Below are 14,866 nucleotides of genomic sequence, written 5' to 3'. Positions count from 1 at the left end.
TTTAGATCATGTGTTTCAGATTGAGATAATGAAAAAAAAATGTAAGTAATTATTAACTTTAAGGTGTGCCAATATTGTTAGAAGCAATGTCTACCTGACTGCATTCAGTAATATTCCTGTCAGAGGATTGCTTATTTTGCTGTTGTTTATTTACCTCTTTGCCGTGGTGCGTTCACTGACCATGCAGACCGGTCCGACATGGTGACTGCACTCAAAATCCAAAGGATCAGCCAGAAAACTCTGCGTGACACACAGATTTCGAGCTCATCTGTTTCAGCCCGAAAAGACGAACATATAGAACAAAAAAAGGACAAATCAAAATTTTTATATTCAGCACATTTAATATTTCACAAAGTTCTGCTTCTAGATCGAAATATCTGTCTAAAAACTAAATGTTTTCTGCTCAGTTGAACAGAGATCCATACGATAATGACGCATTTCTGAGAATGGCATTTTTACAACTTTGACCGTGTGATTTCCTGTATCCTAAACAAAGGATTTTTCAGAGAAGACTCGTGGGACTTTTGGTAGTTGGTTGGGGTGCATATGAAAAAGTGCATATGAGCATGAATTACTGAAGACAAGACTCAGCAGAAAAAGTGAGCACTGTGGAAAAACAGAGGCAAACTGAAAATGTCAAGGGCATTGTGCCAGAATAACGTCTGAGTGGTCTGAGTGATGGGACGTGCGACAAAGAAACAGACGGTGAAAAATGCCGAAGCGGAGGGTGAATCATCCTGACTGCCACCTTTTCCTGTGTTCTCCGGTAATACGCACATTATTTTCTCTTATCTCTGATTATAGCAATCAGTCATGAATTTTCTCTAAAACGTAGCCATGAATGTTAAGTAGAGACACAGTGTACGTATATGTGCAGGTTGACGTTTTTTGTTCCTCTGCTGGATTTCTTAAGCGAGCGAGCCAGAACTGCTGGAATCCAGCTTTATTTTTTATTTCATTTTTCTGCTTTATTCGCTGTTTGGGATAATTGTCATTTTATCTGACATGTTTGGAATCACTGAAAGCTTACAATGATGGGCTTTAAAGACTGAGGTTGTCCTTTTGTTTCCAAAATTACCCTGGGAGACCATTTTCTTTTGTATTTACTTTCAAGAAGAATGCAATGTCTGACGTCAATAACTCGGCACAGCACATGTAGCTAAATGCGTTTTATCAGCTGAACAGAACCAGGAAGTCACAAAAGTTGTTTTATGTGTTGCGATACTCAAGTTTCTGTACTCATTATTGTCAATATAAGCTCATTCCTTTGTGGTTAGCTTCTTAATTTATTCCAATGTTCCATTCTTTGTTCTATTGGGTTTAGTCTGCTTACTTCCTTTTGCTTACTTTGTATTTATCATTCAGTAAAACTTTCTGTTACTTTCTGCTGTTTTCAGGTTTCAACCGTCTGATCTGTGGGTTATAACATGGCATCATAAAATTTTTGTTTTGTTTTGTTTAAGAGAGGAGGCTGCAGAGACATAAATCGACAAATGTTGAACAAATGCTGAAAATGTTATGTTTGAAAGAGAGATCAGAGGAGGAAAAAAAAACAAAAAAAACAGACCCAAATATCCGGAGGGAGATGTCTGTTAATACGTTCGTGTCTGCACATACAGGGTTTCCATATCCAGCTACAAAAAATTATGCTGTTTAAGTGTTAACGCACAATCCTCACACCTACCTTGGAAGAAAGCCTGACAGGGTATTGAAACTGAAAGAATCGGCTAAACGGCTCAAACAGTCACTACATGTGACTCAGGCTTGTGGACGGACAGCCGTATGAGCCGAAGCACAGAGAGCCTCACAGGAATGAAAGTATGGAGACATGAAGGCCTTTGAATGCCAACTACCCCGGCAACCTGCGACGTATGTCACTTGACAGTGACCTTAAAGGCATCATTTTATTTGCTTTAGCGAGTGGTAACTGGGTGAATCCATTTTGATTTGGCTGTGAACCTGTGGTAGGTCACTTGTGTGTCAGGTCTGTGTTTGTAAGTGGGTTCTCTCCTCTTGAGGTACCTTGAACGTGTTGACACAGTAAGGACGTGTCCTGTTTCAGCTGCTCGACCATTCTTTGCTAGTCTTCAGTGACCAGACATGATGCCACAGCAACTTACGTCTGTGGGACACGAAGGCTGGTGTGATTGCGATCATCCTGAATGACTATTTTGGTAATGTTCTACCAGAACCAAACATTTCCTGGCCGTCTCCACCCTCTGGGTCGCCTTCGGCGTCCACTCTGCCTGCTCTTGACGCTTGTGGTGCTCAGTTGTCGGCCTCATCTCCCTTCCTTTTGCACATTTGAGTTTGTCTTTGTTTTTGCGCTTCAACATTTCCATATGCACTCATACAGCACATCCAAGCATTTGCATTACACCACTGATACTGATGTCCACAACCCATTGTTGTTTTTAAAAAAATAAATATTCCTTTTTTTTAATGCACTTTAGCCCCTGCATGGTTTCCCGTTTTGTAATGACCTTGAGCCAGTCGTAACATTTATCAATTAGATTAATAAACGATGACAGGAAGTAAAAAACTGAAAAAATGACCTCTTATTCTCGAGCAGGACGGTTTCCAAGTTAAAAACAGATAAAGCGGTCCTCTGTTTTAAATTCTTTCTCGGTTTGGCGTTAGGCTCTGTGAACTTTCAAGGTAAGCGTTTGCCTCAGTTTCTTCAGAGACCGAGCTAAAGTAAAAACCAGCTTGGTGCGTTTTAGTCTCCTTTGAGCGAAAGGAGGTGTTGTGAAACGTGAAGAGGAAGAAGATAACCACGTCGGTCAGGTCGCACACTGCCGTTGCCTGTCAGCAAATATCCTCATCTGAACTTTTACTGCAGACCAACCTCACTGTAATCTTAACACAAGCCTCATCACTAATCCCACAAAATGCCTTAAAATAAAGTTAAAAGCTTCCCCAGCAGCTTAAAGTGTTGTGAATGCTCTTGGTACATATATATTTTATTTAAAACCTGCACTGGGGACAATTGTCAGATAAACACAAACACGTCTCAGCCGCTGTGTTAAGGAGCAGAGGTCCGGCGCACACATGACATAAAAGCATTAGCAGGAGACGTTTGGCGAGACAAATCCTCGGGCGATTGCTGCGTCCGTATCGATCAAAAAAAGGCCTTATCAAAGCTGTGCAGGTGTGTTGTGGAAATTTCTACCCGGTGGGCTTATCGGACCACCGAGCTGGCTAATTTGTTACATTTAATCCTCACATCCTACGTAGCACCGATCTAATCATCATCATCATCATCATCATCATCATCATCATCATCATCACCATCATCATCATCACCATCAGATGGATCTTGTCTAGTCTCGGGTTATCTGAGGGGCTGTATCTGAATAACACAGATAGAGATTTGTAAAGTGTGGATGGGTTTAATTGTTTTGTCTGTTTCCTGCAGCTGCTGCTAAAGAAAAACAAAAAGCTACCAGGCCGGGTTGATTGACAAGTACAGATCCTATCCTGCTGCTCTTTGCTGCCGCTCCCTTCCTTGTCGTCGGGACTTTTATTGGTAGATAACTGCAGCTTAATTAAGATAATAAGGAAATCCATTCAGACTGCTGCCAAAAGAAAAAAGCAACAAAAAAAACAAAACTTCCCTCTCCTTCTAAAATCAGACTCATCATTTGGCGCTTTGATTTAAAAGCATGTGGATGTAAATATTTTAAATCTGTGCACAAGTTAGCTTTTTTTTTTTTTTCTCTCCGTCTGACGGGATTCTCTGTTATTATCTCGGTCCCCACTCCTCCTGGACTTTCATCTTTAAAAGTGCTGCCGCTGTTCGTCCCTCTATCTCTTCTCCGTCATCTCTCTCATTGTTCTGAGCTGGAGGAAGGAGAGAAAAATCTGCCCTTTCTGGAGCGCACAAGGCAATTAAAGAGGCAAGGAGGAGCAGGGGAAGTAGCAGTGAAGATGGACTGATTGAAAACTGCGTTTCCTGCTTTCTTTCCTTTACTAGACGCGTGCAGAAGTCACTCTAATCGGCAAAAACTTGGCAGCTTTTCAAGCTCAGGACAAACCCTTTTTTTTTAAATTGTTAGTTTAAATTTAAAGTACAGTGGGGAATATTTTACCTATGATTCAATGTCTATTTTTTTGTTGTTGTTTTCTTCTGTTTGAAAATGTCAAGAATAAAAACTCAAACTCAAAGCAGAAGTGTGCAAAATATCGTTTTGGTGTCGATCCGATACCAAGTGAATACATTACCACCGTCACTGATACCGATACTAAAACTGTGCATTTTTGTTCTATGTCTTATCAAACTCCTGATCGTTTATGTGTTTTTGTTTGTTTTTTTCCTTTTAAAATGAATTTGGAATATGGAGAAAGTTTACACGTGTCTGCAAAAATACTTAAATAACACATTAAAACCATAAGCAGAGAAAACAGAAAAACTGAACTTTTGAAAAACAAACTATTTGTGTCCTTCTTTATCATTTGAGAACAAATAAAAGCAAAATCTATTTTTTTAGGTGGAGTTGAGAAACTACAATACCTAAAGAAAAAAAAAAAAGAAAATTCAAGAGGGAATCTGAAACTAAAGCATAGATCCTATAGTGATACCAACTTAATATCGATTTTATTTATGCTTTGGATCGAGCCGCCCATTTCTAATGCAAATTATCTTCGCCTTCCTATAGTGTGAATTTTTGCCTCTTTAGATTTATTCCCAGATTTATCACTCTTTTTTGTGGTTTTTCTTTCTTCAGCATAGACGTAATAGAAACCATAGACAGAGTTGCGGTGGGATAACTCACCTGTGAATAGCTCCGTAACGCACGCGTCATTATTTCATTTCGTTACTTTTAGTAAATGCCTTTTTAGCTTGCCTGTCGTGCAGCAGCAGTAGACCTCAGTCGAGGAACAATCTGTGGAGGGCAGGAGGAGAAAAAGCTCCAAATAAGACCACATTTCAAAAAGACGAAACTAAGCATTAACGGTACTCAGTTTAACATCACAAACTGAACTGCTCAGTTTCCTGTTATTTTAGTGGACATACATAGGAATCCATGCTGAAATAATCTATCAGTGTCTTAAAGATAAAAAAAACTCTGCATGCCCTTTAAAAGGCTGAGTGTTGTTGATCGACATGAACCTTTGATGGCACCGCCGTGCGAGATCTCACAGCTTTTAAGCACATGTTTTGCAGCTGGGAGGAGAATTTGAGTTGGTGTTTGGTGCAATATGTTTTTTGTGGAGAATTTTTCAAAATGCTTCCGTTTGGCTGGAGGGTTTTTCCCCCTCTCCTTTCCACGGTCTTTGTTAAGTTACATTTTTTTTAGCTTCTGATGCCGAATTGTGTTACGGATGCAGAAAGGTTTTCCTTCTATGACTCACCCATGAAAGTCGTATTTGTCTGCAGCGCACAGCGGTGAACTCCCACTGCAGAGACCCTGAACGTCTTCCGCAGTCAAATTAGAAAGGTTTGTGATTTCCAGCTCCAGGAACGGCTGACCCAGAAAAGGTTCTCCGTCCTCCTGACCTCGTCTTGACCTTCGACTTTTAACTGTTGACTGAGAAATCTCTCAGACTGGTTACAAGTTCACGAGGCGACGTTGTCGTTTTTGCTTGTTTGCAGAGTCAAACAAGAACCTACTAAGGGAATTTAATTGCAGCTTTTTATAGTAACGTTTTGTAAATGTGTCCAAATACAAACCTTAAAAAAAAAAGAGGTTTGTGTTTGAGCAAAACATACTGGTAGGTTTGAGTGTCCTGTCCTAAATCTAATTGTTTTGAGAGTCCAGATACTCACCATCCAATCTGACTGAGAATAAAACAGCTTGCAAAGGAGAACGGACAAAAATGTCGGTCTGTGGATGTGAAGGTGCCTTAGGGAAAGTAGCTGTAATCTCTTTTTACAGACAAAAATAACACCCAAAAACGAGAGATCTGCTTTTATGTAACATGCAATTATGTGTTGCATGGCGATTTTTAGTGATGAATCTTGAAGCAGAATGACACACAGTTTCTTGGATGGAGTGGGCAGCTCAGCTGTGAAAGGCATCGCCATCATCCAGAGCAAAGACCATCAATGCTGCTATAATTCTTCTGCTTGTGAAAAGTGGGAAACTTGAGTTATAAAAAGAATCCAGTTTCTGTCTCAGTTTAGAAAGCAAAGAGCTAAACGTTTACCTGTCGCCCTCGAAATGCTTTGCATGCAAGTCAGTGAGGATGCTGTCACAAAAGTTAAGGGGCTAAAGTGCAATTTTGCATATCCTGCTACCCAAATATTTGTACTTCAATCAGTTCAAACAAAAAAATGTTCCCCATTTGATTTATTTCAGTAGTAAATGATGAGCAAAGTCTTTACAACAGCAGAACGGCGTCGTCGGCGTAAAGACGTATTGACTCCGGCATGCTGATCGGTTTCTCCTGATAAGCTCTTCAGAAACTCTTTTAATCTCATAAGCCTGTTTGTCTGGCTGCTGTAACCTTTACGCGCCCAGCGCCATCCCCTCCACCTCCAAATGAACTCTTCACCATGCGCAGTGTTTTGTTCGTGCCAACAATTCTGCGTCTTTTGTGTGGTCAGCCGTCAGTCAGGCCGATTATCATATTCCTCATTACGAGGGCAGAATGTCTTGTCAGAGAAAACATTTGTCTCCTTGTCTCTCCGCAGCGGCGGAGTCATTTGTTGGTGTTTATTGTCGGACGAGTGAGGGAGGGCTGGTGTCACCTTTCCTTGAATGCATGCGTCGGTGTGTGCGGCATAGTAATGTCTCGGCGTCCTGCACGCCAAAGACTTTTTTTTTTTCTTTCTTATTATTATTACTCAGAGGAAAAATGTTAGCGTCTTTTGGGATCCTTTATCACGAAGGTTATCGACGCCTTGTCGAAGGCTGCGTCTGTGTGGACGTTATTGATGGTCGCCCGGCGTTTCCTCCAAAGCAATTACTTTTTTTTTGTTGTTGTCCTTTTTGTTTCCCCCTTTTCTGACACTCTGCCCTTCATCCTCCACCGTATGCACTCATTATCCTCAGCCCTGACGTCCTTTCATGCGATGTCCCTCCTAATTAATTCCCCCCATCTCACCTCCACTTCCAGATGAAGGCCAGACGATTTGCTACAACCCTCCGGAGCTGGCGGGCCAGCGGTTGGCGGAGGTCGGCATGCAGCTGCGGGCGGACTGCCACCAGGGCCTGGGCTACTGGGACTACCTCTTCTTCATCGCCATCGGCTTCGTCATCTTCTCGGCCGGCACTGTGTCGGCCTGGGTGATGGGCGTGCTCATGGTGCTGTACGAGCGCTACAGCAAGCGGAAGAGCGAGGAGCTGGACAGCGAGGATGAGGACGAGAGGGGGCCGACGAACGGGAGCGGCGGAGGAGGGAACCAGGGGAACGGGGACCTGAGCAAACCCAACATGCAGGTGTGACGGGCCGCTGCGGGGAGGCGTCCGGAAACGCTGCGTGAAGGGAAGACGGACAAGAAAACGGAGGAGGGACGAACCTCCGCCGTGAAACTGAGATCTGCTTGTCTCTTCATGTTGCAGATTTAGATATCGCAAATGCTCTTTAACGTAACGAAAAGCGTGTGTTTAAGCGTGTGTGTGCGTGTGTGTGTGTGTGTGTGTGTGTGTGTGAGAGAGAGAGAAACAATCAGAGACAGCAATAAGGATGCCTTTGAGCTATGAGAACAGATTGACCTCTGAGTTTATTGAGAGCAATAACCCTGCACATACAACCACAAGTTCCTCCATACGATGTAAAGTGCTCTTTACCAACACCTTGTGTGAGTGGCACATTCAAGCACACACGTACACTTCATTCACAAAATAAAGGTAAAATGGGGGGAGGTTCACAAAAAAAGAAGAAAAAAAAGACCGATGCCTTAAATCTGCCACAGTGGAAACAGGGAAACTTGTGTATATCAGTGTTTAAACGGTATCTTCACTTGAAATAGTCAATGTTAGCCGTTTCTGTGGTCAGGACGAAAACTGTCCACATAGAGCAAAAACTCATTTTGGTGGTTACATAATTAAATAGATAGAAAACACAGTAGGCTGATTGTACGTAAAACAAGTGACTCACAACTCACTGAAACACAAACAACACGCGTTGACTTTTGGACCTGCTGTCCAAAAGTCAACGCATTCTGCTCTTTACTTGAGGCTGCTGAGATCGAAGCGCCATTGGAAAGTCTCCGTGGGGATCTTCGAAATATTTCAAACTGTAAATCTTTCATGGGAAATCACCAGGATGAACTGGAAATGGGGGTTCATTTAAGGAAACCACATCGTATACGGGCATGAATATATTCTTTTTTGTAACTAAATTCCTATTAATTCCCATGAAATGTTTCTAAGTTTGATAATCGATGGAGTTTTGAGTCGGTATTTCTCATGTCAAACAGGCACTTTGTTCAGTTTTTTTTTGTTGTTGTTCTTTTTAGCTACAAGTACTATTGGAGATTATCTGCTTAATTGGTTCTGTAGCCTTTTTGACTGACAGCTGGTTAGAGGCAAAAAAAACAACAAAACAACAACAAGCAACTGATGCAGTCTTCACACACGAGGGATATTAGCAGAATTAACTGTGTGACATTTTTTTGAATGTAAAAACATCTTGGACTCTAAAAAGCTTTGCCGGTTTCTAACAAAGCAGCTTGACACCACTTAAAAACTTCGCTTTGGGCTGATCTTCCAATGTGCTTGAGCTTCGTAGAGTGAAGCTTCAGTGCTCTTCACAGCTAGGCGTGATTACAGGCTCCCGCTTGTTGCCGAGTTTTGAGAAATGTAGGCTTAAGGCGTCACAAATTGTTCGTGACTTGAACATGTCACCTTGTTTGAGCTGAACATTATAAAAATCTTAATCTGGCTCCTGCGGGACTTGCTAATGCAGCAGAATTACGACAGATGCAAGAGCAACACCCCGGCAAGTTTTGAGTGTTAGTCTGAATGGTTTAGAGTAAACAGGACAGCGTTGGTTGCAGCAGCAGTAACACTACACCGTTTTCATTTAACAATAACAGAACGCTGGTTTCTTCTCACAAGATTTTCTTTTGCAATGAAAGATTTTGTCTAAAATGTCCAACAATCCCACATTTGTAGACTTTGGTCCCTCACCTCATCTCTAGAGATTGTGCAAGTTGTTCAAGTCAGAGCTGCCAACATCTCAGCTGTCAGTAGGAATGGTAATAAAATCTCCTTAATTGGAAGGAAGGAGATGTCGGAGTCAGGCAGAGTCAGAAACAGGAGAAAACTCTGAATTGTGAGAGTTGGCAACACTGCAGGAAGCCGTGTCTCCGGTGCTTCAAGGGTTTCATTTGGCTGTTTTGTGGCAGGCTTATATGGTGCATTCGATTTGTACTCAGATGCTGGAATCTTATAACTCCAAATTAGCACTCCAAGAACATGTTCAATAAATAGGCCGTGCATATAAATCTAATTGAAAGTTACATTAATATAGTAGATATCAGCGTTCCCTTGTCAGGGACCAAAGGCAGCCGCAAATAGTTCAGCTCCAGGAATAGTTGAGACCCCCTCTGGAAACGCTTGGCTATTTTCACAGTTCAACACTAAATATATCTCATTATGCATTAATGTGTACAGGGGAAACCGTTTTAGCACTACCACAGAAGCTAACATCTACAGCAGTCTTCCTTATTTCAGCTTTCTGGAGTACAGCCAATCAGCAACAGGGAAAGTAAATGCAGCCCCCCTCCATTGGCTGCTTTGCAAACGGCAGCCAATAGCATGTCAAGTAGCACTGCACCAGGTTCCCAAACTGCAATTTCCTTTCAAATGTTTAAGATGTGCACCACAAAAAAAAAAAAAGAAAAAACCAAGTTTCTGTGAATAACTTTGAGTTTGATGATTCCTTATTGACTTAAATCCATATAACAATATATGAGACTGTAATAAGTACACAATATTCCAGTCCAGGATTGTCCAGTCCACATTTGCGTTATTCTGCATATCTGCTTCTAAACCAACCCTAAATATTGAAGATTTTAAACTATGGGCGATCAGATGCAGCCCAGACTTGTCGGCACAACTTTTTAAAAGTCTGTTAGCTCTGATAGAAAAACGTGAAGCAGATTAATATTAAAAATATTTCTGAACTGCTTAAAAACCTTTTGTATCTTGTCTCTGTCAAATATTCTATTTTCTAGTGAGTACCCAAACTGCTCCCGAGTAAATATTTTACATTTAGATGTAGGGTTCTACAGTGTTTCTCTTCAGTTCTTCTTCTGATGAGTGTTAGCATAAAAAAGCAAGTCTCAAACACAGATTCTTGTTGCTAAGCTGAAATTGTCCATTTCATTGCTATTATCAGTAGATCTGCTACTACATCCCTGCTTTAATGTTTACGTTTCAGAATGTGCTCCTGCTACATTTTGCTGCAGACAGTTCTTAGCACAGCAACAGCTAGCAAACCTGTCTTTGTTTTCCTACTGCTCGGCTCTGGGGTCAAGTCCAGAACCATTACTGATGCACAGCTCCTCGTTCCTGGACATATTTTCTGGTTTGGTGTCAATTTACTGCTCAAGCTTTGTCCCCTGTAAAGGCAGACAAAGTCTTCTTTTGGGGGCACAAAGTAATCCGGTAGCGTTTGTATTGGCTTTTCTTTAGGTTTCGCTGTGAAGCTAAAAATTCACCACAGTGCAGCAACCATATCTAAGACGCTGGAGTTATAGAAGTGGGACAGATTCATGGTGGCTGCACATGAAGATGGTAATAAGACGGATTTAATCAGTCAAGCACTTAATGAGGACTTTATGTGATGTGACTGGTCTTCTCTCCTGGTTAACCTCATGTTACACTGAACATACAAGGCTGAGAAAACGAATTTAATTCCTTTTAGTTTTTCTTTCAGTTTTTTTTTCTCATAAGCTTCAGACACATTTTATTGTTAAAGAAAGTGACTTTCTTTTTGGAAACAAAGGTGTTCATAGTTGGCATTTGTGCTTAGTTTTACTTCCTTATTGTTGAATCAGGGTTTTTTGCAGGTTTCACCATCTGTCTTGAACTTTTTGAGACCATTATGAATGAAATTTAAAACCCTCAACTCCACAGAAGAGTCCAAACTTCATCCAGCCAACGGGCGATAAATTTGCACTTACCCACGAGAAATGCAAAAAAAGCTAGTTAGCCGTGAATTAGCTGCTAACTAGCTTGTGGCAGCATCAACTGTCTTGAGTGACACGCAATGAAAGATGTCAAAACATAGAACATACAAAATTACGACAAAATTTAAGACCTGTGACTAACATATTAAAGGCAAACGTATTGCTTAAAACTGAATTTAAGACATTTAAGGCCTTAATTTTAGATACATAAATTTCAATTTAAGACTTTTGTGGATGTACGGACATCCGGTGAATCATCTGAGTTGAGTGAGACCTGCAGCATGCTGGCCGTTCTGCTTGCTTCTTGTGTGACCTCTCTGGGTTGTCTGTGTGCTCTTGAAGTAATTTTGATAGGCCAGGGAAGATTCACCACTGTTTTATGTTTGGTTCTCATTTTGGCTCTGCGTTGTTCAAGACCCTTTAAAACGGCTTTCTAATGTCCTTCCCAGTAAGATTAATGTCCGCCACGTTACCATCATCAAGATCAAGGTATGATATTTTGCTTTTTGACATCTCTCAGCCTACTTCATGTTGTCAGACAGGTTCTACATAAGTGAATGTATTGGTTCTACAGATTTGACCATAATTAAGCCTGGGTGTTGTTTGTAAGCATTATCTTAATTGATCAAAGAATGGGTCACCAACTCATAGGAATGTGCTTGTTTTTTTTGACCGCCATAATTTTTGTCCTTGTGGATCTGGAATGCGTAAGTGTGACAAAGAAAAAGCAAAAACAGAAAAAAAATGTAGCAAAATACTTGTAAGCAACAACATTCAAGGTCACCGCGGAGCACCGAAAGTGGAGTGTTTGTTGGCGCGCGCGCAACTGGGCCTGTTTAATTGGGTCAGCGCGATCACAAAGCAGCATGGGTGACTGATGTACGGACGGAAGACGATCAAAAGCCCCTTCTCTTCCACTCCGCGTCGCCTCCAGCCCGTCCGTCACGGGTAGGAGTTCGGAGATGATAAACGGCAAACTTCCCGATGGAGATGGGCGGGGAGAAGAGTGTCAGAAGTGTGGATTCTTTCCGCACGACACGCTGAGCCGTTTGAGAGATTGATAGGCTACATTATTGTCCTTTGCTGAGAACGTAAACGCTCAAAGGATAAATCTCAAGAGAGCTCGATGCGTGTGTCACCGAGTATCTGTGAACACACGCAGGTGTGTATTTATGGCTTCTGGCGGCATCTTTTGATGCTGATGCACATGAGTGGCTTCAGATTTATTTACAACGGTGGGTTAACTAATCATCAGGGTAACACACCTTATCCGACACAAAGTCAAGCACAGGAATCAGCTCACTGTCTGTTATACACACACACACATGCGCACACGCACACAGGCCAGCAGTCACACACATACACACACACACACACACACACACACACACACACACACACACATCCAACACATGCAAAATGAATCTCAAGGGCACAGCTAAAGTCAGAGCCGCGGGCCCGAGAACATTAACACTCCTGTTTTGGTCTCTCTTGCCATGCATCACTTCATCCTCTTATCCTCCCCTCCATCTTCAATCTGACGCCATCATCAGCTTTAACACACACACACACGCACACACACTGAGACACACCTGGACTCATAATTTACCCCGGCTAAATCTTTACTCTGTCGTTATCAGATCGTTTTTGTCAAAGGGAGGCTTAAAGCGCCGTCCGTCCGTCTTATATTACCTCGCAATCATTTGGCGCAGAAGGGCACGACCTCTCAGCCGCAACATGCCGGTATTTATCAGAGGACAACAATACTTCCTGTCTGGAGAGCGTAACTATTTTCAGTTTGATGCCGGCGACGGCTGTGCAGCGGACGGAGAGCGGCTGTTGCGTGCTGTAGGTCAGAAAGTGCGGCGGTGTGGCAGTGGAAGCGATTTGTAACTGGTGCTAACATGTCGCCGCACCGAACAGAGGACAGAGTAAAAATATTGCGGACGTTAAAAGACGAGGGTTTGTTCTTGTGGACGTGTAGAAAGTATGAAAATGAAAAAAGTATGAAACGATCCTCTGAGAAACATCTGTGGTAGATAAGCGATTTATAGAGAAACTCGTGGTTAAAAAGGTCTAGTTGAAGCGAGGTTCTCGGTAACAGGCATTTTCCCTCCAAAGCAGTTCTTTACTGGTTGGTTTACTTTTACAATCAGTCAATCAGGTTTATTTGCACAGCGACAAGGCAGTTAAAAAGTGCTTTACATCATGAAAATATAAAAACACCATAAACTCATCATCAAGTCAACAATTGTGAAACCAGTAACAGAGGTTACATTTTGTCCAGCGTCATCGTTAAAATCATCAATACACATGAAATACGTTGGTCAGTGTCGCCGTTGTTATGGGACGTCATTATAAACGTCTCACCCAGTAAATACTTTGTGGAGGATCATGGTGCAGGAAGGCATTTTAATGTTAGGACTAATGAAGGACTAGAACCAGTTTATGACTGGGACCAGTTTGCAGGGCAAAAAAGGGAAAAAAATCCTAACTTTCATCTTACTTTGAGTAAAAAAGATGTAATTTCACAACAAGTTAGAAGAAAACTGAAGAAAAAACATGAAAGGCTAACAGCCAGACAGCTGTTGTTTTGGGTCACCTAGACAACTTAAAATAATATTTAAATGTGCTCCTTCATCCATCCATCCATCCATCCATCCATCCATCCATCCATCCATCCATCCATCCATCCATCCATCCATCCATCCATCCATCCATCCATCCATCCATCCATCCATCCATCCATCCATCTTCTATAACGGCTTGTCTTTGCATGGTAGCAGGAGGGCTGGTATCTATTTCCAGCAGTCATTGAGCGAGAGGCAGAGGACGTCCTGGAGAGGTCACTACGTCGTATTGTTAGAGATTGATCTTGTATATTCTTACAATGGGTCGTTTGTAAGTCTGATCCTGTTTTCTCTGCCCAGCACCATCTGAGTTACTCCTAAAGTTACACGCTGCTGGAAGTATCTGCAGACCCAAAAAGGCTTAATCCGGTTCCGACGGCGTCACAGGGGAAAAAGTAGGCGTGGGTTTTGTGTTTCAGGGTTTGCCTTGCATTTAAAACATTCCACTTTCAAAACCGCTAAAACTCTCCATCGTTCTGCAGCTCTCACGGTTCTCTGAATAAGATGAGTTTGGAGCAAAAGTCATTCACTCCCACCGCCCCTCCCTAACCTGTTTCTCAGCACTGCAGCCCAAGGCGTTTTTATGTTACCTTTTTACATGGGAAACAGCCATTTTCTCCATTTGCTGTTATTAAGTTTATGTTATTTAAAAAGTTAGCCTGTTGAAAATCTAGAGCAGTGAATCTGTTAAACACAGTGGGTGTTTAATCCATATTTTTACTGTAGTCTTCCACCACTGTGTGCATCTGTTAATAAAACATAAAATAATTTAAAATGTCTTTGAAAATGACCTATCGTGTTACATCAGCAAATATTGACAGATATTCGCAGCAGACCAGTTACACCTTTTACTAGTCGTTCTGAAAACATCTCTGCTCACTGAAAAATGAACATTTTTCTACTTAGAGAAAGAAAAACATGGCTGACTGTCTTATTTAAATGAATATTTTGAGAATTAAGAGCACAGCTTTTGATGCTGAGGAATGAAAAAACAAAGTTGTTGCTCAGTCAGTCACTCATTGCTGAGGGTGTTGATCTTTGCCTGGATCCAAGGAAGTGATGAATGAGAGACGGGGGCTGCTTTCAAACCTCTCCCCTCCACTCGTAATCTCTTAACACATACTGTGTATGTGCGTGTGCGTGTGCGTGT

General features: G+C 41.8%; 1 protein-coding gene across 1 annotated transcript in view; it reads left to right on the top strand.

The window, feature by feature from the left end:
* lrrc52 (leucine rich repeat containing 52) overlaps window positions 1–14,369 on the top strand; it is a 30,217-nt gene extending 15,848 nt beyond the window's left edge. Inside the window, exon 2 of the mRNA XM_008407313.3 lies at window positions 7,063–14,369. Coding sequence (XP_008405535.2) covers window positions 7,063–7,391 — 329 coding nt within the window. The 3' untranslated portion in view covers window positions 7,392–14,369. The remainder of the gene's footprint in view (window positions 1–7,062) is intronic.
* Window positions 14,370–14,866: the final 497 nt, after the last annotated feature.

Source organism: Poecilia reticulata, chromosome 4 (assembly GCF_904066995.2).
Source record: "Poecilia reticulata chromosome 4, P_reticulata-male-v2, whole genome shotgun sequence".
Classification (NCBI taxonomy): domain Eukaryota; kingdom Metazoa; phylum Chordata; class Actinopteri; order Cyprinodontiformes; family Poeciliidae; genus Poecilia; species Poecilia reticulata.
Note: the sequence above shows the minus strand (reverse complement) of the source record. Positions and strands in the feature narration are given on the sequence as shown.